Here is a 23,871-nt window from a genome sequence, read left to right as displayed (position 1 = left end):
AACGTTTGGATATCGTCATTTGGTCCGTTAATTAAAAAAAAAAGTTTTTCTCGTTGAATTAACGATTCCATTTGAGGAAAGTTTTGACCGGGAACATCAGGGTAAGTTGGAAGGATATGGAGATCTACGTGAAGAATGTATAAGAAATGGATTGGAAAACGATTGCATTTCCTATCGAAGTCGGAAGCCGAGCTTTTATTGCGAACTCAACCTCTACGCCTTTGAATAATCCTGGTCGTTCTCCGTCAGACAAGAAAAATAGACAAAGAAAATAAAAGACAAGGCTCTATCTGCATCATCGGGGATATGGTAATCCCACAGATTGACAAAAATCCAACAAAGTCTCGTTGTATCGTGAGGTACTGTTGGGGCGCTCTGGACTAGTGGTAATGTAGCTCAACATTTGATGAAAACTTCGTTGGAAGCAGTGCTGCTGTAAAAGCAATAGTTATATATATATATATATATATAATATACATATAATATATATAATATATTATATATATATATATATATATATATATATATATATATATATATATCAACGTACCAATGCACATATACACGCATATATGTGTGCTGAGAAATATTAAAACATTAAAAGTTTACGACATTACAAAAACCAAAATTGATATTATTAAGAGATATAGAAACACGGTCTTAATCAGTAAAAAGGAGCCATGGTCTACAAAGGGCCAACCAAGTTCTTTTGATGTTTCCATGGGATCCTTGGACTAGGTTCAATGACTGATCTAGTTGACCCTTACATTTTGTATAATATAACTAAAAATGTCGAGATGAACACTATAGGCTTCTACAGAGATCATGGGCTTACGATAGTAAATAATTCTAACGGCCCTGAAACCATGCTTGGAAGCAGTGCTGCTGTAAAAGCAATAGTTATATATATATATATATATATATATATATATATATATATATATATATATATATATATATATATATATTAAATTATGATTCAATGAATTTCAAAAAATTTTTTGAAGTTCATTGAATAACAATTTAATTTATTATTTGCTGTATCTTGCATATCGAGCAATCCTTGTTTAAATGGGATAACTTATAGAATATTCCTGCCAGTAATATTTTGTAAACTTTACAATCGGACGTTTCCATAACAACTGATTGTTAAATAAAAACTATTCTGAAGAGTATATATATATATATATAGGTCTTAAAAGGAGAAGTGAAATATATGGCAAGTATAGTAGCGTTTAAAATCAGATGTCAACAAAAGCAAACGAGTTAAGGGGAATAATAGTAAATTATAAGGAAGGTTTTGTAATTGTGCTTCCACATAAATAATTGTATACATGTCACCAAACATGTCAGGACCAATTCACATACATACGCATATATGTGTGCTGAGAAATATCAAAACATTAAAAGTTTACATTATAAAAACCAAAATTGATATTATTAAGAGATATAGAAATACGGTCTTTATCAGTAAAAAAGAGCCATGGTCTACAAAGGGCCAACCAAGTTCTTTTGATGTTTCCATGGGACCCTTGGACAAGGTTAATGACTGATCTAGTGGACCCTTACATTTTGTATAATACCACTAAAAATGTCGAGATAAACACTATAGGCTTCTACAGAGATGATGGCCTTAGAGATAGTAAATAACTCTAACGGTCCAAAATGTGAGAATAAAAAAGACACACACTTACAGAATTTAAATGCTTCATAACTTGCCATATTGTGTTAACACCTTCCCCTTTCTTACAGAAATGTAATATAGCTATACTGACCCCTTACGTAGCCTTTCAGTTATCTTTCCTTTTGTTCTTTTCCTTTCCTGTCCTTCTTTTCTTCTTCTTTCTCCTTTTTTCTTTTTTTTTAGCTTCCTTCTAATATCTTTCTACCCTTCTCCTTTATCTTATTAAGTTTTGGCATCCCCTTTCCCCAAACAACCCTCTATTTTAAGTCTAAAATGTCACTTAGTATCACCCATCCCACTCCAAGTCAGCGTTTTAATATTTTATTTTTATAAAAAATATATTTCACTTGTTCAAGATTCTCTGAAAAGCAGATATTAACTAAATTTCTGTCAGGAAAAATTGGGTTTTTGATAAACCAATTTGCTCCGAAACATAAGCATGTACAGTGTAGCGGGTATGTAATATTTGTCTATAAATAATATATTTGATTCTTTTTTATGGAGCACTCTTAATAACCTCATTTGAATTTATGGGCTTTATCTGCTGAATACATTTAACCTGGTATATATATATATATATATATATATATATATATATATATATATATGTATATATATAACTACTTAATTTACTCACATAAAATTAATATACGAAAGTATAGATTTATGCGTAAACTTTAAGTATTTACTTCAAAAGTGCTCAATACGTAGGTAGAGTTAGTTAGTAATTTATAAAATATATATGGCGATTAAGCTACATTGAATATTCCGCGTTTCATCGACTCAAGGACTTCTCAGGCTTATGCGCATAAGCCTGAAGAGTCCTAGAGTGGATGAAACGCGGAATATTCAGTGTAGCTTAATCGCCATATATATATTTTATAAATTACTATATATATATATATATATATATATATATATATATATGTGTGTGTGTGTGTGTGTTTGTGTGTGTGCATGTATATATATATATGTATATATATAAGTATATATAAGTAATTTTGTGATTGTGTAGGTGTGGGTATGGGTGAGTTCCTTTCTCATAGATTCCGAAACAGCTTTTGCAGATTTAACACAAAGGCAATAATTATTTGTACAGTAATTGTTATTTGTACAGTAATTGTTATTTGTACAGTAATTCACCCGATAAGCATCGGAAATCGTAAAAAAAAACCGATCTGTAAAATAATCTTTTTTCATTTATAAATAAAAAAGAAGAATTTTTACAGGGGAATATTTTACGTTATACCGGTCAAAGGAAATAAGACAATTATTTCCCTTGGTTGCTGTGACGTAAAATGTTCCCCTGCAAGAATTCAAGAGAAGACAGACTACATTTAAGATCGTTAAGCCCAAATATCAGCTGACGTGATATTGTAAACAAACACAGACGGAATTTGCTGAACGACATTATCATTATTATTTTTAATTTTTTAATTTATTTCATGAATTAGTCTAACCACTATATATATATATATATATATATATATATATATATATATATATATATATATATAGTATTGATTATATATATATATATAGTATTGATTATATATATATATAATCATTAAAAGATTAATAATACGTACGCAATCTGCATAAAGTAAAATATCATGTGTAAGAGTATTATATCACTGAGCAACGCCGGGCGACCAGCTAGTATATATATATATATATATATATATATATATATATATATAAAATAATAATAATATTAATAATAATAATTTTAGTAATTTAATTTTGATGATTTGAAACGGTTAAATTTCAAATCTAGAATTTTTATTATATGCAAAACAAAGAATACATGTGAATAAGTATTTTTTCTTAACCCATGAGTTAGCCCAACGACTATATATAATAATCATTAAAAAATTGATTCTATAATAATACATACGCAATCTGCATAAAGTAAAATATTATGTTTAAGAGTATTATACCACCGGGCAACGCCGGGCGGTCAGCTAGTATATATATATATATATATATATATATATATATATATATATATATATATATATCATAATTTAGTCATTTACATTTTATGATTTGAAATGGTTAAGTTTCAAATCTAGAATTTTTATTATACGCAAAACAAAGAATGCATTTTAATAAGTATACTTGCTTAACGCATGAGTTTTCGATGTTTATTCATCTCCTCAGAGGAACAATATCAGCAAATATTATAAATGGTTTGCACCTAATTTGCTAAGGTTATAAACATAGAAAATTATAATTAAAAGTTTTTAAAGTTTTTAAATCATAGAATAAGGGGAATTAGATATTGGTGCAGAATGAAAAAGGATATTGAACTTCAGATCCAAATTGTATGGTAAATCATGAAGTGAAATTTAACCGTTTCAAATCTTAAAATTTAAATTCCTAAATTATGATTTATTTGCTCTATCTGATATATTGGAATTGTCTTCTATAAAATATTACATCCAATAATATTTTGTAAGACCGATAATCACTGGATTTGCATACCAGTAGATTTATTGCATGTCATTATATATATATATATATATATATATATATATATATATATATATATATAAAGTGTTGTGTACTGTGGTGTGTATATAACGAGATACACAGAACGGGGATGGATAACGACATATATATATATATATAATAGATGGTATACATTTCATATCTATAATAGGAGATTCATATAAAGAGAGACGTAGACAGATCTGTTATCACGGGGGAAATTTATTATTTATGAGGGGATACCGTTAACGCTTTGGAAGAGTCTTCATACAATGCTTGTTTACAAGACGAATCACAAAACACATTATGTTTTCAGTTTAAGTGGTGATGAACAAATAACATGATGGTTATGAGATGATCATGGATTCAATTGTCAGGACTTCCTTTTTGGTTCGCTTCCAAAAGGGGTTCGGCTAATTTGCTCTTCCGACTCTAACGGATTTCTCTCTCGTTTAAGCTTTGACTGACTCCTAACTTCTGAATATATTGTGATCTATCTTTCTTTGTGACGTCAGAAACGTGCTCAACCACGTGAATGTTTTCTCACGTGGATTTACATACACATATGGCTCCAACACGTTTGGCAACACAAACACATTCCTTAATTTGATTTCCATTGTTCTAATTCTGACCTCTATTTTCATCGTTATTTCTAACACACTAGACAATTTTCAACATTCCTAGGATTGCATCTAAATTGCAATATGTATTCTTTTAAACTTCTTACTACTGGGTTCGATTCTAGCCTTTTTCTTTGATAAATATTATTTTCGAATCTATTTACGTTGTTTCTCTAATTACCAGAATTTGACCCCCCTGCCATAAACAACATAAAAATGAAAACGGAACAAACAAAGTTACATGTCCATTAATGTTTCATCTTTATTGTAAGACTTCTGATTGAATGAATTAAACAAATTATTTATTATAGTTGGTGTTGTATATGGTTTTAAAATATTTAAATAAAAAACACTACCTAAAATATTCAATACAAAAATCAGTCAATAAATTTTATAACAAAAATACACTTATTTTATTTCAGTTACATCTCCAGATTTTAATTATAACGCTCATATTTATTAAAAAAAACGGATACAAATTATATCATACTAGCGGGAGGGGGTGCTCAACATTGCCCGGGCGTAAAATACGCTTAAATACGATATTTTAATTTGTTCAGATTTCCTATGAATTATTATAGAGTCGTGATTTCAAAAGTAAAAGAAAAAAAAGTATTTGGGTACATTCAAAACTGGTGAAGTTTCCACTGCAGTAACGTGACGCGCATACAGATAAACTTAAAATTAAAAATAAACTAAGATAATTGTATAAAATGTATAATGATTCTTTTAATTTTGATCCCCTTTTGACCGCTTCAAAACTATTTTAACTGGCTAAAGCCACATAAAAGAACGATACGTAAAAAAATCCAATCATTTGAGGCCTTTAGCGCAGCTCTGCGATATTTAGTTTCGGTGGAGAAAGAGTTTGAAAATATGGAGACAGACAGACAGACAGACAGACAGACAGAGATATGGCGTTTTATATATTAGATTTTAAAAAATATATTAACGTCTATATGACATTAAAAAATCTTACACTCTTCACAACGCTATAACATTTTTTACTTGAAATAGAAAAATTCATCATTTTTACAAGTATGATTTCAAATATTGTTCTGGTATTATATTCAACTAGCGAGGAGTACCCGGCGTTGCCCGGGTGTTTGGAGGTGTGTGTGGTTTTAGGTAAATGAAAACTCTGGGGGGGGGTTTAAAATAAAAAAAAATGTTTTGGTAGGTAAGTATGAGGATCGAACCGGAACCCTTGAGGCAAAATTGTAAATTAAAGTGTTAAAAAAAAAGCGTGCATCGTTAACCATTGCACCACCGCGACATACCAGCGGAAACAGGGTTGAATTTATTTAATTACTTAGATTTGGCAGGTGCACGTTTTAATGACTTAATGAGGTCAACTGTTGACTGCGGAGTAGCATTTCATTTACTGCGGAACGCGGGGGTAGGGGGAAACCGGAAAAATGCCGCCAGAATTAATTATAGGAAAAGGCTTAATCCACATGCGGCGAACGAAAACTGTTGAATATTTATCTTTCCGAAGTCGAGCAAATTAAATAGACAGGCAGCTCCGTTGACAACTCTGAGATATTACGATTTACATGTGATATAAAAAGTTTTAAAAAGTTATTAGGCGAGCGACCGCTTCTCTGAAAAAAGCCTTTTGTAGACAGAAAAAGCGAACACGCACACATACATACATACATGATGATTGCAACGTCTTTGATTTGATTTTTGACATACATACATACATACATACATACATTTTCGCTTTTATATTTATAGATGTATTTACGCAGAAGTCTTCCAATAAAGACGAAACGTTTATATATAACTTGATTTGTTCCTTTTTCATCTGTCTATCTCGTCGGAATATTATTTCCATTATTCCCGTCATACACAAATTATATATATATATATATATATATATATATATATATATATATATATATATATATATATATATATATATATATATGGTAATCTCCAAAAATACCGTTAGGGCTACAACATGGCCGCCAGAAGAGTCACGTGATCCGGTAGGTGTATCAGAATTTTAGGCGGAATTTTTGACACCCCCAACAAAAAACTGCGAATAAAATATATAAAACTCGTAATTTCTGTTTTTAAAGTGGGTTGTCAATTTTCTTTATGAAATATACTTCCAAAATAAACTATGACAGTCGTTTAAAACATAATAGAAGTATTATTTTTTATTTTTTAAAAACAATGTTTACAAAATGTCTACGAAATTGATTTTATTTGTTTTTCCTTTTTTCCTTACAATTATTAATCTTTTAAATATAGCTCCATAATACATATAACTATTGAGCTTATTATATATCTACAGTACTGTGGGCACTGTTCTTTAAAAGTATTAATACATTTATTAATACATTAAAATAAAGTTTGCTCTTTAGACTCTAGGTCTAATTCCCTCTATAAAATATAAAATACATCAATATATATATATATATATATATATATATATATATATATATATCATAGTAAACAACTGATGATCTCTTAAATAGCATTAGGGTTATTTTTGAAGTTGTTATTGTTCAGAGGTAAGGAAACCAGTAAATTTGTTTTCATATAGGCAAGAGCGCTTGAACAGGTTTCTAGTTTTTTAATACTAGCTGACCGAACATGCTCATGACTGTGTAGCAATATATTACTGCTTATGTAAAAACAATATATATATATATATACATATATATATACGTGTATAAATTCGTGTAAATTGTTGTGGTATAAAATAAATATGTGTATACAGAATGTATATACATTTGCATCTACGTGTAACAGTCATCTCTCTGACACGTGTATATACGTGTGTTCAATTGATCCATTTTTCTCGTCGTTCATTTAATTGATGTATGCATAAAAGAACAGTGTTGATATATTAATAGATACAGTTTAACAACGTATATATATAACATTTGAAATAGGAACGGACAAATAACTATTTTGGGGGGTTTTAACATCAAGCCAACGGTTGAAACATACCTGGTCCATCTTTGGTTCTTATTTAATGAATCCTCAGAAGACTGTCACAAGTCGAAATCCTGGTGGTACTTACAGCAGCTTTATTTACCGAATATTTACCTCATTGGAAAGCTGCAACGCTGGTCCTAGACTATCGCCATTTCTGATCCCCATGGACCGTCTTCTACCTTACTCTCACTCTCAACTCTTGACTAAAAAGTGATGCATGTTTTTCAAGTTCTCTCTTAAAGTGTGTGTGCGTGTGTGTGTGTGTACGTGTGCGTGTGTGTGTGTGTGCGTGTTTCACAGTCATGAATATGTTTCAGTCAACTAGTTATCAATAACAAGAGGCATCATCAAGGCATGATACTTTTACAAAAGCCAAATCATCAATAAAAATTGGAGAAGAGATACCAGAAGTGTTTGATTGGAAAGCAATCACATGATTTTGAAAATAAAATAAAAGTGTTAAATTTGTGGAAAAAGGAAAAAAAAAGAAAAATATATATATAAAAGTGTTGTATACTGGAGGAGTATATATTATGAATAAGTGTGTCTTGCATATATATATATATATATATATATATATATATATATATATATATATATATATGTGTGTGTGTGTGTGTGTGCGTGTGTGTATGTGTGCGTTTGTGTGTGCGCGTGTTTATGTGTGCGTGTGTGTACGTGTGTGTGTGTGTGCATGGATGTGCGCGCGTGTTTCATGGCACGCAACTGATGATCCCTGAAATAACAGTAGGACTATTGTGAATTCGAGAAAGAAAGTTTATATAGCGATTAAAGGATATTAAATAACTTATTGACTAAATAATATATATATATATATATTTATGTATATATATATATATATATATATATATATATATATGTATATGTGAAATTGTCTGTCTGTCTGTCTGTCTGTCTGTCTGTCTACATTTCCCTACCAAATTACTGCGTCAATTTTCAGGCTACAAACTCGAAATTTGACATAAGGGGTATTAAGATTTGGGAAATCGTTTTAATAGTTTTTCGTCTAGAAATTTGGCTTTCAAGGCGTCAAAGTTCAACGATTTGTCCTTTGAAAACTTTACCAATCGGAGAAACATAACTGGTCTATCTTCAGTCTTTATTTGACGGATCCATGGAAAATCTGCAATGAAGACTCGCACATCTCGAACTCCTGGTGGTACTTACAGCAGCTTTATTTACCGAATGCTTGCCTCATTGGAAAGCTGCAACGCTGGTCCTAGACTGTCGCTATTTCTGATCCCCATTACTGGGAGTCATCACCGTTCATGGGCCGTTTTTCTCCGCCTTTGCCACTGACTTGGTCTGCCTCCCTCAACTCTTGACTAAAAAGTGATACATGTTTTTCAAGTTCTCTCTTAAAGTCCACTTCACCTTCAGTTACCTCTACGCCAAACTCTAGAGGTCAAACCTATTTTTAAATTATTGTTTGTGTTCTAACATTCTTTTCTATTAAAACATATTAATATGAATAATTTTATCTGTAAATATTTATTTCAATATGATAACATTATTTCTGAAATTCTATTTTTTATAAATATAACAACGATCATAATAATCGTCGGCCAATCACTAACACGAGTGTTTCACTGCAGTACGACTCATCAGCGATATTGTAGTATTGGGAATCTCAGTTTAATTGCTATATAGGTAGTTTTAGAAATAGAAAGATATATAAACATATTTTGGGTTCCATCAGCGAGTTAGCTAGGGTCAGAAACGGTTGGGTTTGACCCCTGTCAAACCCAAGTCTCCTTGAACCACCTAGATTAGAATGTACCGGAAATAAAGAGGTGACATTGAATTGTAGTCGTAGGCGCTTCCGGTTGACGATCACATGGAAACGTGAGAGTTTGGTTTGGGCAGCAGGGGAATGCAGACGGGAGATTTTGGGTCTCTCCCGATGACCATGGTCCGAGATGTTAGGCTTACCTTGAATGAAAAAGATTGAAGCTTCAGTCCATCTTGTTGTTCTTTCATGAATCTCTCTGCAGCACCACTCCCCAATAAGATGGAAGACCAGCGACCAAAAGATGTCATGCACTGGCTAAGGCAAACTAGCTACGTCCGTATTATATTGTTTGCACGGAAACTCCCCAAGGCAAGATGAAACTGTAAAACATTAGAAGAATAGCAAACGCACACACACACACACACACACACACACACACACACACACACACACACACACACACGCACACACACACACACACACACACACACACACACACACACACACACACACACACATACACACACACACCAGTGAACTGCACGTAAGGACACACGTTTATACGTGAGAACACACCCACCCACACGTTTATGTAAGAACATTGATAACAATACACAGACACGTAACAGTAAACGATTAGAAAAAACAAATAATAATCAGTAATAAAAAATACATCTTTAAAAGGTAGCAATATGACCATACGAGAATTCAAACCCTCAACTACAGAACCTGCTGTCATGTTGATTAATCATTACGCCTGACTGAACTTACATGTAAGTTTATCGCTTGAGTTTCGTCTTAATATTTTATTTGCGGGAAGGTTTTTGGCATTAGTTAGTTTATTGGTATGCGTTAGCTCTCCTGGAATTTTTAGTGAGTTTTCTCCCATTGCGTATGAAAGATCACCCTACATTTTGAGAGATGCACAAATATATGTATATATGCATATACATACATATATTATATTTACACACACACGTACACATACACACGCATATATATATATATATATATATATATATATATATATATATATATATATAGTAATTTATAAAATATATATGGCGATTAAGCTACACTGAATATTCGGCGTTTCATCCACTCTAGGACTCCTCAGGCTTATGCGCAAATTCTTTTTATATGCTCCTCTCCTATTGAGATTTTAGTTAGCCAATCAGCTTTCTAGTATCCACCGCGCCCCATTCCTATCAGCCAATGGGCATGCATTTTATCGGACAAAGGATCTGTTTTAAAACTAGGTTAGTGTTTTTTTTATTGTTAGTTTATATATAGATATATATATATGTGTGTACACACATATATGCACATATATATACATATATATATATACATACATATATGTGTGATCGTTTATGTATATTCATGTTTATTTAATTTATTTGTTTATTTTTCTATTGTTTTTGTTAGTTTTAAAACTATTTTGTATCGCTATCCTAGTGTAAATTTTATTTTGTGAACACAGTTATTTGCTATTTCTCTTCTACAGTTTAATAGATGCTGGGGTTCTTTAAAGTACAGGATAGCAAATTTTTCATGAAGGCATAATCTACATGGGTCGTCTAGATGCCTACACGTGGTAGCTTGTCTTATTATTTTCTATTCGACTACCAGTTTGATATCAGTGGGGGAACTGTACACGCAATTATTTGATAAGATCAGAGAAGAAAGACGTTGCTATAGGCATAAAGTCAGTTCCATCCTTGCCATTTGACCAAGATGGGCACCAAGACAGTTCATCGACGTCTCTATAGTCAGTACCTTGATCCCTGTGAAATTTGGATTCTCCCTACGCTCAAGGAAAACCTTAGACGCTGTCATTATCAGATAATTGGGGAGGTGAAAGAGCCTGTGATGAGGGTGATTGACGCGCGAATTAGTTAAGAGGAAAAATTATTCCTCGTAATATATAATAATCAATAGAAGATTGATTCTATAATAATACATACGCAATCTGCATAAAATAAAATATCATGTTTAAGCGTATTGTACGATCGGGCAACGCCGGGCACCCAACTATTATATATAATAAAAACAAAACATATAATTTATATTTGTACAGAATAGTTTACTGGTGTTTGTTTATGTATTTATCTATTTATTAATCATTATTACAATTATGGTTGTCATTTTTGTTGTTCTTCTTGTTATTATATATCCATATTTTTTGTTTGTGTATGTATTTGTTAGTATACTAAGGTAAAGGTCATTTTGTGTATACTATTGTCTATTTAACTCCCGCCCTTTAATACAATTTTGATTTCTTTAAAGTTTAGGATAGCTAATTTCTCATTCAAACATAGTCTACACGGGTCGTCTGAGTTTCCCCATGTGCTGGATTGCCATACTATTTTCCATTCTACTATCGACGATTGGCGATTTATATAATTGTTGGGGTTGCTCTCTTACAGATTCTGACAATGGACTATTCCTAACGTTACTTCCGGAGTACGAACCCAAGACTGAGAGAGAGAGAGATAGAAAGAGAGAAGGAGAGAGAGATAGAAAGAGAGGAGGAGAGAGAGAAAGAAAGAATGTGTGTGTGTGTGTGTGTGTGTGAGAGAGAGAGAGAGAGAGAGAGAGAGAGAGAGAGAGAGAGAGAGAGAGAGAGAGAGAGAGAGAGAGAATCGTAACTTTACATTGTCCTTTAGTTAAGCGGAGTTCCTACTCTAACATCGTTTCTGTATCAGTCTGTTTAATATATTAAATCCATTTCACTGTTTCCCAGTCTTCTTCTTATTCTTTCCAGCATTCACACCATAACCCTACTACTAATAATGAAAAAAAAATGCGAATTATATTTGTATTTTATTTATTCAATGCAAAAATGTCACATAAAAATTTATCTAATCATTTATATGATTGGAGTTTTTTTTAAAATGCATTTCTTTGTATGCCATTCGACGTCGAATACATATGTCTACCAGGTGGAGTTGCAACGGCTCTTCAGGTAACTGCAGATCCTGGGGTGGCTGGCGAATCGGTTGAAGAGAGCCATCAATTTGGGATAGCTGCTGAACCTGTTCTGGTTCTCCCTGAACATGTTCTCCATGCAACAATAGAAAATCATGTCGCACCACATCATCTGGAAGAAGAAGAAGACAAGAATTATCAGATATATAAAAAAGTAAAGCGGCAAAACTTAAATTAAATCACTGAAAAATATTTTTATTATACAAATATGTGCGATGCCCGGGTGTTTGGAGGTGTGTGTGGTGTTTAATAAAAAATTACTCGGGGGGGGGGGTCGAACCCCTGGCCCTGAGGCGAAGTTTGAATATAAAATCGGCCAGCCAGAATGAGTTAGTGAAAGCTGTTGGAATTTATTTAAGAACCAAATTGACAGGTGCGCGCACGGAAGTCGTCGAGCGTTACGACGATGACGTAGGTTTGTTTGTTATAAGCGAAATAAAAAAAGAAAACAATGTTAACACTTAAGCGGGAAAAACACAAAAAAACTAACGTAAGGCAAACGAACGATGAAAACAGAAAACGAACACGTGAAAAAATGGCTTAAATAAGCCTGTTTCGATATTAAAATTTAAAAAATCGAAAAAAAAATCTCACACTACGATTCGAACCCAAAACGTTTAGATAATGAACCACGGCTTTAACCAACTGAGCTAACGCGATGTACATAAAATTTGTTCGGTTTTTCAACTATTTAAAGGAAATCAGGTTACGACGTCATCTGACGCATGCGTAGAATCGGTCATTGTTACGAGAGGACCGTTTTTGTTAACCCCCCCCCCTGTCGAAAATTGTCGATTTCGGGGTGAAAAAGTTAACGTTTTTGGCCAATTTTTCGATATTTTTCGAGCAAAGGATGGAGCTTCGATGTGATACTGAGTTTGTGAATTTTCGTCGCGTCTGTCGAAAGTTTTTAGCAGAATCTAAACATACACACATACATACATACATTTTCGCTTTTATATATATAGATTAGTTACCCTAAATTTTCGTTACCTCGCGTGATCGCCAGCCTATAAATAAACACAGCGGCCATTTTTTTTTAATTTTCTTGTTTGACGCGAACACTGCACGCAGTAGAGAAGTCAGGTTTTTACCAATTTTTAATCACATTCTACACTTCAAATTAGGCTGTATTTCGGAAATAACGAGTCGAATGTTATCTTCCATTGTATTTAGTTTATCAGCGTGGATATAAAACAAATTTCTCGCCTAACGGGTTAATTAGCTACAATTTGTAAAGTCTAAGACGTATATACTGTTATGTTGTTTTCGGAAATAGATAGGTCCTTTAAAATATTATCAGTAGGTTTACGAGAGTCCCTGCTGGCAGTCCGAGACAGAGTATCGGACGAAGACTTTGTGTAACATATATTTCTGTACTTCTCTAAATGCACTCTAGTAATTATACCTCCGTATTGTCTTATTTATTCTATGTGCTTCAAGATCATAACATATACATACGGTATCCGGAATCACGTCTGTTTATCAAACCGTACAAACTTACCTGATCACTCACGAACTTCATTAAACATTTCAAAATCATGGATTAATCATTATGCAAATACAGTCATATCTTGCTACGATGTGCGGACCGTTTTAATCATATTTGATTTCATCAGGCAAGAAAAATTAATATGCAAAAATTAAAAAGGTTCCAGACCTTTACAAATTTTGAGGAGGGAAAATATGCCATGAATCAATTTGATTGAGCACTATCAACGACTCTTGTTGTAATTCAATTATTTTTTAATTTTTGAATATTTTTCTACCTCGAATTACAATTACAGTTTATTGATCACCTTTCACAGCTATAAAAAATACATTTTCAATTGTTGTTCAGTAAAACGAAAGTTATGATGAATTTACTAGTGTTCAAAATCGTAAAATAAACGTAAGGAGGTGAGCGACGTTTTTTATGATTGGTTTCTATAGCAAGCACGCCGCTTAACCCCTGTTGCTACTAATTCACTGCTGTAGCGAAAAAGAAGTGTTAGAACTGAGTCAGGTGTGAAATGGAGCCTGTTGAATGTCGATAAGTGATCCGGTTTTTGTATTTGAAAGGACGCACACCACAGGAGACTTTTGATGAAATAAAAGAAAGTTACGGTGATAATGCCCTATCATATGACCTTGTAAAACGCTGGCATTGTGAATTCAAACATGGCCGGAAGTCTGTGGAAACAGCTCACAGACCTAGTCGCCCCCCCTTCTGCCATTGATGAGGCATCTGTCCGTCAAGTCGAGGCTGCCATTTTGGAAGATCGGCGCATTACTATTCGCCAAATACCCCAAGATGTCAAGATTAGTACAGGGTTTGTGGAAACTATCATTCATGACCATTTGCATATGCATAAGGTGTCTGCCAGATGAATTCCCATGTTGCTCACACTATTCCAGAAGCGAGAACGCGTCGAGTATGAATTTGGAGATGTGCCAAGAAGATGAGTCAAAGTTTTTCAAAAGAGTGATTAAACAGGGTGAAACCTGGGTCCATCACTATGACCCAGAGACCAAAGCCCAGTCAATGCAGTGGAAGCACTTGGACTCACCACCTTCAAAGAAGGCAAGGGTGTAGCCCTCCGCTGGCAAGGTCATGCTCACAGTCTTCTGGGACCAGGACAGAGTAGTGATGACAGATTTCCTGGCAAATGGTACCACAATTACAGGAGCCTATTATACTTCACTTTTGAGGAAATTAAGGGAAGCTATCAAAATCAAGAGGCGGGGCAAGATCAGCAAAGGTACCCTCCTCCTGCAGGACAACACTCCGGTCCACAACTCGCATGTCGCCAGATCAGAAGGACGGGCGTCTGGTTATGAAATCCTTCCCCAAACCCCCTACTCTCCTGACCTTGCACCCTTTGATTTCCACCTCTTCCCAGCTATGAGGTTGTTTTTAAAAGGAAAGCGTTTCCCAGATGATGCAGTCTTGATTTCTGAAGTCACGTCGCGGTTGGAAGACCAACCTGGGATGTTCTACAAAAACGGTCTCTAGAACTGCATCAAACGATGGGAGAAATGCATAACTCTGGATGGTTCCTATGTAGAGAAAGACTAATAACTGTGCCAAGTTTCGTTGCTCTACTGCTATGGGAAGTGGGTCAGGGGCATTACTTATTGCACGCCCCTCGTAGATATGTAAAAAAGACCAAAAAGAAAGGTTAGTGTATAGATGATAGAAATGAATCTAAATATACCGAATGATTCAGAAGATCTGAAATAGAAGATAATACACTTAGGAAGAAAGGAGATCCTTTTCTTTAATCCGATGAGGTGGTCTCCTTGAATTAGGATTCCACCGAAACATTTACGCACATACACTGCTGATCAAAAATTGAAGACCACTTAAAAATCTTAAAAAAAACAACAACTTGTTTTTAAAGGATAGATTTTAAACTCTTCAGGTTTAAGGTCAAAACTACTACAATCTAAAAGGTTATGGAAACAAAAAACTACATTCCAAAGATTTATTTTTAAAATTTACATTTTTATTAAATCGGGCTTTTTACACATGATCAAAATTATAAGACCAGAGACAAAAATGTTATTAAATTGTACAAAAAGTGTATGAAAACATTCAACAATCAAACTTTATAATGAGTTCTACCTCCACTGCTTTTGATGAATTCAAAAATTCTTTGGGGCATGCTAGAAATAAAGGTTTCCATTAAGGTGCGGGGACCCTGCTCCAGTTTCTGAAGATAGCTTCACGAAGTTCATTTTTTGTTGAATATTGTTTGCCATTTCGTTAAACATCTTTTGTCATGCATCCCCAAACATTTTCAATTAGGTTCAAGTCCGGTGAGCATGCAGAATGTCCCAAGATATGGACTCCATTTTCTTGTGGAAAGCTCAAGGTCCGTCTTGCAGTGTGGATTGCAGCATTATCCTGTTGGAATAACCATCCATCCCCACACAAACGATGAGTCTCCATCATTAAAGATGCTTTTTGTAGCATGCTAACATAACCAGCTGCTGTTTGACGACCTTGCACCATCTGGAGCTCCATCGTCCCTCTGTAAGAAAAGGCACCCCATACCATTACGGACCCTCCACCACTATGACGTGTGGAAAAAAAAATTTCAAGGGCCATGTTTTTGCCATGCCAATATCGTTGGGAGCCATCAGCACCATCTAAATTGAATTTTTTCTCATCAGAAAACAGGACTTTAATCCACCTCTCAACGTCCCAGGTTTGGTATTCACGACATAATCTTAAGCGGTCTACTTTTTGACGGGAAAGCAATCGAGGAATTTGTTTACGTTTTTTATTTACCATGCCTTTTTGTTGTAAGTGTTGACTGATAGATATTAGACTGCTATCAGTAACTGCCTTAATTTGGCTAGAAGAAAGTCCTCTGTCATTCATAACAATAGAAGAAAGTCCTCTGTCATTCATAACAATAGAAGAAAGTCCTCTGTCATTCATAACAATAGAAGAAAGTCCTCTGTCATTCATAACAATAGAAGAAAGTCCTCTGTCATTCATAACAATAGAAGAAAGTCCTCTGTCATTCATAACAATAGAAGAAAGTCCTCTGTCATTCATAACAATAGAAGAAAGTCCTCTGTCATTCATAACAATAGAAGAAAGTCCTCTGTCATTCATAACAATAGAAGAAAGTCCTCTGTCATTCATAACAATAGAAGAAAGTCCTCTGTCATTCATAACAATAGAAGAAAGTCCTCTGTCATTCATAACAATAGAAGAAAGTCCTCTGTCATTCATAATAATAGAAGAAAGTCCTCTGTCATTCATAACAAAAGAAGAAAGTCCTCTGTCATTCATAACAATAGAAGAAAGTCCTCTGTCATTCATAACAATAGAAGAAAGTCCTCTGTCATTCATAACAATAGAAGAAAGTCCTCTGTCATTCATAACAATAGAAGAAAGTCCTCTGTCATTCATAACAATAGAAGAAAGTCCTCTGTCATTCATAACAATAGAAGAAAGTCTTCTGTTATTCATAACAATAGAAGAAAGTCCTCTGTCATTCATAACAATAGAAGAAAGTCCTCTGTCATTCATAACAATAGAAGAAAGTCCTCTGTCATTCATAACAATAGAAGAAAGTCCTCTGTCATTCATAACAATAGAAGAAAGTCCTCTGTCATTCATAACAATAGAAGAAAGTCCTCTGTCATTCATAACAATAGAAGAAAGTCCTCTGTCATTCATAACAATAGAAGAAAGTCCTCTGTCATTCATAACAATAGAAGAAAGTCCTCTGTCATTCATAACAATAGAAGAAAGTCCTCTGTCATTCATAACAATAGAAGAAAGTCCTCTGTCATTCATAACAATAGAAGAAAGTCCTCTGTCATTCATAACAATAGAAGAAAGTCCTCTGTCATTCATAACAATAGAAGAAAGTCCTCTGTCATTCATAACAATAGAAGAAAGTCCTCTGTCATTCATAACAATAGAAGAAAGTCCTCTGTCATTCATAACAATAGAAGAAAGTCCTCTGTCATTCATAACAATAGAAGAAAGTCCTCTGTCATTCATAACAATAGAAGAAAGTCCTCTGTCATTCATAACAATAGAAGAAAGTCCTCTGTCATTCATAACAATAGAAGAAAGTCCTCTGTCATTCATAACAATAGAAGAAAGTCCTCTGTCATTCATAACAATAGAAGAAAGTCCTCTGTCATTCATAACAATAGAAGAAAGTCCTCTGTCATTCATAACAATAGAAGAAAGTCCTCTGTCATTCATAACAATAGAAGAAAGTCCTCTGTCATTCATAACAATAGAAGAAAGTCCTCTGTCATTCATAACAATAGAAGAAAGTCCTCTGTCATTCATAACAATAGAAGAAAGTCCTCTGTCATTCATAACAATAGAAGAAAGTCCTCTGTCATTCATAACAATAGAAGAAAGTCCTCTGTCATTCATAACAATAGAAGAAAGTCCTCTGTCATTCATAACAATAGAAGAAAGTCCTCTGTCATTCATAACAATAGAAGAAAGTCCTCTGTCATTCATAACAATAGAAGAAAGTCCTCTGTCATTCATAACAATACGTCTGATTCTCCTACTTAATGCAAGAAAAAAAAAATCTTTTTTTTGGGGGGAGGGCTACCAAAGGATTTTGCTTTTCCATAAATTGTCAGTGTCCTGTAAAAAGTTGCAGATTCTGACAATGGACTATCCCTGACGTCTCTTCCGGAATGTGAACCCAAGACTCAGAGAGAGCGAGAGAGCGAGAGAGCAAGAGAGAGTGAGAGAGAGAGAGAGAGAGAGAGAGAGAGAGAGAGAGAGAGAGAGAGAGAGGAGTCATGACTTTACTTTGTCCTTTAGTTGAGCCGAGTCCGTTTCTCTATTTTCTCTTTAATATATTAAATTGATTTCATTGTTTCCGAGTCTTCTCGTTATTCTTTCCAACATTCACACCATAAAATAATAAAGAAAAAAAAATGCAAATTATATTTGTACAGAATGTATTTTATTTATTCAATGCAAAAATGTCACATAAAAATTTATCTAATCATTTATATGATTGGAGTTTTTTTAAAATGCATTTCTTTGTATGCCATTCGACGTCGAATACATATGTCTACCAGGTGGAGTTGCAACGGCTCTTCAGGTAACTGCAGATCTTGGGGTGGCTGGCGAATCGGTTGTAGAGAGCCATCAATTTGGGATAGCTGCTGAACATGTTCTGGTTTTCCCTGAACATGTTCTCCATGCAACAATAGAACATCATGTCGCACCACATCATCTGGAAGAAGAAGAAGACGAGAATTATCAGATATATAAAAAAAGTGAAGCGGCAAAAGTTAAAATTAAATCACAGAAAAATATTTTTATTATACAAATATGTGCTTTATTCCAAATATTAATTTTTGGAATTTATAATTGTTGTACATCCGTGCTAGGGGTCACAAATGAAAGAAGCCACAAGTAGTGTAACGTGTATAAATATAATATGTATTTATCATGAACTGCACGCCTGTGGAACTCTTTTCTGTCTGCCTGCTTCCCTCCCGACTACAACTTGGATGCCTTCAAGTTCAACGTAAACAAATTCCTGATGAACCGCCCCCATAAGTAGACACTCTAAAATATCCACACTAACGTACTGTACTTACAATAACCCTTATCCCTGAGTGGCTTCCGGGCCTTGATAAGACAGACAAGAATGAGAAAAAAAAAAAGACAAAAAAAAAAACAACAAAATTTGTGAAAAAATATTTATATATTTGTTTTAACTAACTGTTGTGGACCGGTAAAGGGTTCAGAAGAAAGACAAAAGTCAATATTTGGTGAAAAAAAAAGAAAGAAAAAAAAACAGATAGAATAAATGAAGTGCGTGGTTATATTTTAGTTCGACTTCCATATATATATATATATATCATTCGAAAACGGTAGTGTTTCATTATATGGTAAAGAGGCAGTTTTAGTCATTTGGAACTGTTTTAAAGCGTCACCGCTCACTCATTTTTCGACCAAATTTCAAACTATTATTACAGTTACAGATCACCTTCACAGCTATATTGTGAAAAATTTTATTTTCAATTTTTATTCAGTAAAACAAAAGTTATAATGAGTTTTCTGGTGGTCAAAATATGTAAGGAGGTGAGCGACGTTTTTATGACTGGTTTCCATAGCAACCACGTCGCTTCAACGACTACTGTTGCTACTAATTCGGAAAGGGAAGTAACAAGTGAAAAAAAAAACAGAATGAAAGGGAGATAATTGGGGGATTTTATTTAAAGCAGACGAGGGCCGTGCGTACATTGTTATTACATATGTGCTTATGGGGACAAAAAAAAAGAAGACTGAAATTAAAAAAAAGAACAAATAACTTTATTGGAAGCCTGGAAAAAACATGGATTACAATGGAAAATGCGAGCATAAAAAGTAATATGGTTAAGCTTAAACATGGAAAAGTAAAGGACTAGTTGTTAAAACTAGAAAAGAAAAGGACAAGATATTTTAGTAAAAAAATATAAATTTATAACTTAAAATATTGCAGCATTCAGATTAAAAAAAAAAATTCAATTTATAACATTATATAATCAATTCTTGATGCTGCAATATTTTAAGTTATAAAGTTATTATATTTTTACTATATCTTTACTAGAATATCTTGTCGTTTTCGTTTCCAGTTTAAACAACTAGCCCTTTAATTTTCAATGTTTAAGCTTAACCATATTACTTTTCATGCTCGCATTTTCTATAAAGCCGCACTGATGAGCTATTATACAGCGAAACAGTACTGTATGTGGATGACTATATATGTGTGTGTGTGTGTTTGTGTGTGTGTGTTAACACCATTATACAGCCTATAATCACAAAGACATTTAAGAAGTTTTATCACCGCAAAAGCAGAATAGTCCGGCGTATAAAATAAACAGTAGGCTCTTCAATAAGGCAAGGACGCGTTCGAAACGAATGTTTCTGTTTAGAGCATAAATGAACCATAATACTTGACTTTTGCATTTTAAACTATAATTCAAGCCATTACATGAAGATAATTTAATAAAATTAACAGTAGGTTCTCTACAGTGCAATGTAGATTACAACGTATTGTGGACCAAGTCACTGAGGAGAGGCATGTGAAGCTTCCCTTCCCCGGTGTATCGTGAGAGGTCAATAACTTGAGCAGAGAATCAACAAATTTGATTGGAAAATAGGTGATTTCATTGATTTCGATGGTAATAAATTCATTGGAAGTGCAGAACAGTCGTTGATCCTTATTTTGCCCTGGGCAATGTTGTGTGCACCTGCTAGAGTATATATATATATATATATATATATATATATATATATATATATATATATATAGTAGAAATGGTAATTAATAAAAACTGAAGAAAGTGCTCTATACTGTTGTAGAGCAAATATGCGTTTTATTCTTTATTACCGTATCTTTCTGTTAAGTTACGCGGCCGTTTTTTTTGGCCGTCTGTAGCTTCCTCAGACTTTTACAGAAATGTTCGTTGTTATGGGATGAAAGAGTGAAAGAGTGAACAGGGGAGGGGTGCGAGGAGAGCGGGGGAAAATATATCTCCAGTTCATCCCATAACAACGAAAATTTCTGTAAAAGTCTGAGAAAGCTTCAGACGGCCAAAAAAAAAAACGGCCGCGTAGCTGAAACAATAATGTAACTCAACAGAAAGATACGGTAATAAAAAATAAAACGTATATATATATATATATATATATATATATATATATATATATATATATATATATATATATATAAAATGATGGATTTAAAAAGCTAAAAAATGAAAAAGGGCTAGCTAACCGGGGTTCGTTCTTCACTCAACAGAGCTAAATCAAAGAAAAATTGTGATAAAAAAAAAGAAATTGTCATGAATATGGCGGGTTTATTTATCTATTTAGTTTTTTTTTTTAAATATATATATTTCCCCTGCCATATTCATGACATTTTAAAAATTCTTTTTAATCGCAATGTTTCCTCAATATAGCTCTGTTGGAACGATTCCCAGTTAGCTAGCCCTTTTGTCATTTTTATGTTCCTCCAATCCATCATTCAAAATGGTCTTTATTCAGCCATGATTAAATTTTGTGTCCCTAATATATATATGTATATATATATATATATATATATATATATATATATATATATATATATATATATATATATATATATATATATATATATATATATATAAATTTGGGGGATATAAACGACTCTTTATTCCAAGGCATTTCGAAGCCTAATGCTTCTCATCAAAAGAGTAGAGAAGGTGCTAGGTAGCATGGTGCATTGTATAAGCTCCAATGATAATTGTTGAGTTTGGCATTATCCAGATAAAATTGTGGAATTGAACTCTCTTTTTTCCTCTTACGCATTAAGCTATATATATATATATATATATATACATATATATATATATATATATATATATATATATGTATATATATATACATTTAATAAAATATTAATTAAATAAAATTATATATATATAATTTTATTTAATAAATATTTTGTAGTTTTTATTCAAATTTTGTATATATATATATGTATATATGCATGTATGTCTATATAATATTTGAATAAAACTATACAATATTTATTAAATAAAATTTATATATATATATATATATGATTTTTATTTATATCATGAATCAGATATATTTTGTAAAAACTATCCAAACATACCTGATCACCCATGAAAAATTTGTTTCCACCATCGCGCATGGACAAGGTTCTTTCCATGAAGGGCATCACACGGTTGAAAGTGTTCATATATCTCCAGTTCATGTAGTTCTGATAAAAAATAGAAAGGATTAATAAATTGATTTTCATCGTAATAAGTCATAGTCGTATAATCTTATGTTTCAGCTACTTTGAAATGAAGTTATTGGAATTCTGCCTTACTTTTATTACCAAAAACAATAATAAACGTAGCAAACTCGTTTTTATTTTATTTTTTTTTTACCGAAAACAATAATAAAACGTGGCAATTTTACCCAAACTTGTGTTTTTTGTTTGTTTCTGTCTGATTTTTAAGGTGACACGCAAACGTTTCATCGACTTTTATCTGATTTTTAATTGACAATCAAACGTTTCATCAACTTCTATATGATTTTTAAGGAGACACTCAAACGTTTTCTCGACATTTATCTGATTTAAAAAAAATGGCACTCAAAACGTTTATCTGACTTCTATCTAATTTTTAAGTTGATACTCAAACGTGATACGCAAACGTTTTCCCAACTTCTATCTAATTTTTAAAGTTGCACTCAAACGTTCCCTCAACTTCTATCTGATTTTTTAGGCGACACTCAAACGTTTCCTCCATTTATATCTAATTTTTAAATAATGATAAAATGTTTTCTAGTGATTGTTGCAACAAGAATAGCTCTTGAGATAGATTGTTCATTTGTTTCCTGTCTTACATTTTTTAAAAACCTGAAACAAAGAATATAAAAAGCTAATAAATTTATTGAGTAATGAATATTTGAACCCAGACCGAATAACCCCTTCATCAACAACATGACCCAATTATCCCTTGACGATTGTTTGACTTTTTTTAAATTAAATTTTCACCCCAAACAAGGCACGTTGCCACTTTGATGTAGGAGGCTACTATTAGGGACACATGTTACAGGGGTACTAGGTGGGGAGTTGGGCAGCAAGATGTCGGTTCACGTTACACTTGACCTTCAGCATGTCAGTACAGTTGGGGAAGCAGAAAGCCGGAAGGGAATTCCAAAGTTTAGCGGTTCTGGGCAAGAAACTACTGGTGTAGAAGGCTCTCTTACATCTAGGGATCTCTACTGTGAAGGGGTGGGATTTTGCTGCTTGTCGGGTTTATCGGGGGTATTTACGTCGAGGGGGTACAAGTGCTTGCAGTTCGTCGGAACATTCACCGTTAAAGTACTTGTAGAA

At 33.2% G+C, this 23,871-nt stretch overlaps 1 protein-coding gene across 1 annotated transcript in view; it reads right to left on the bottom strand.

Moving 5' to 3' along the window:
* Positions 1 to 18,946: 18,946 nt before the first annotated feature.
* The window catches only part of LOC145265298 (S-crystallin SL20-1-like), a 31,663-nt gene continuing 26,738 nt past the window's right edge, over positions 18,947 to 23,871 (bottom strand). The window contains exons 5-6 of the mRNA XM_080121075.1: positions 22,639 to 22,746; positions 18,947 to 19,221 (exon numbers count right to left, since the gene is read on the bottom strand). Of these exons, the coding sequence (XP_079977201.1) occupies positions 19,057 to 19,221; positions 22,639 to 22,746 (273 nt within the window). The 3' untranslated portion in view covers positions 18,947 to 19,056. The remainder of the gene's footprint in view (positions 19,222 to 22,638; positions 22,747 to 23,871) is intronic.

This window comes from Euprymna scolopes, chromosome 40 (assembly GCF_053919585.1).
Source record: "Euprymna scolopes isolate OS-2025 chromosome 40, ASM5391958v1, whole genome shotgun sequence".
Taxonomy (NCBI): Eukaryota; Metazoa; Mollusca; class Cephalopoda; order Sepiida; family Sepiolidae; genus Euprymna; species Euprymna scolopes.
Note: the sequence above shows the minus strand (reverse complement) of the source record. Positions and strands in the feature narration are given on the sequence as shown.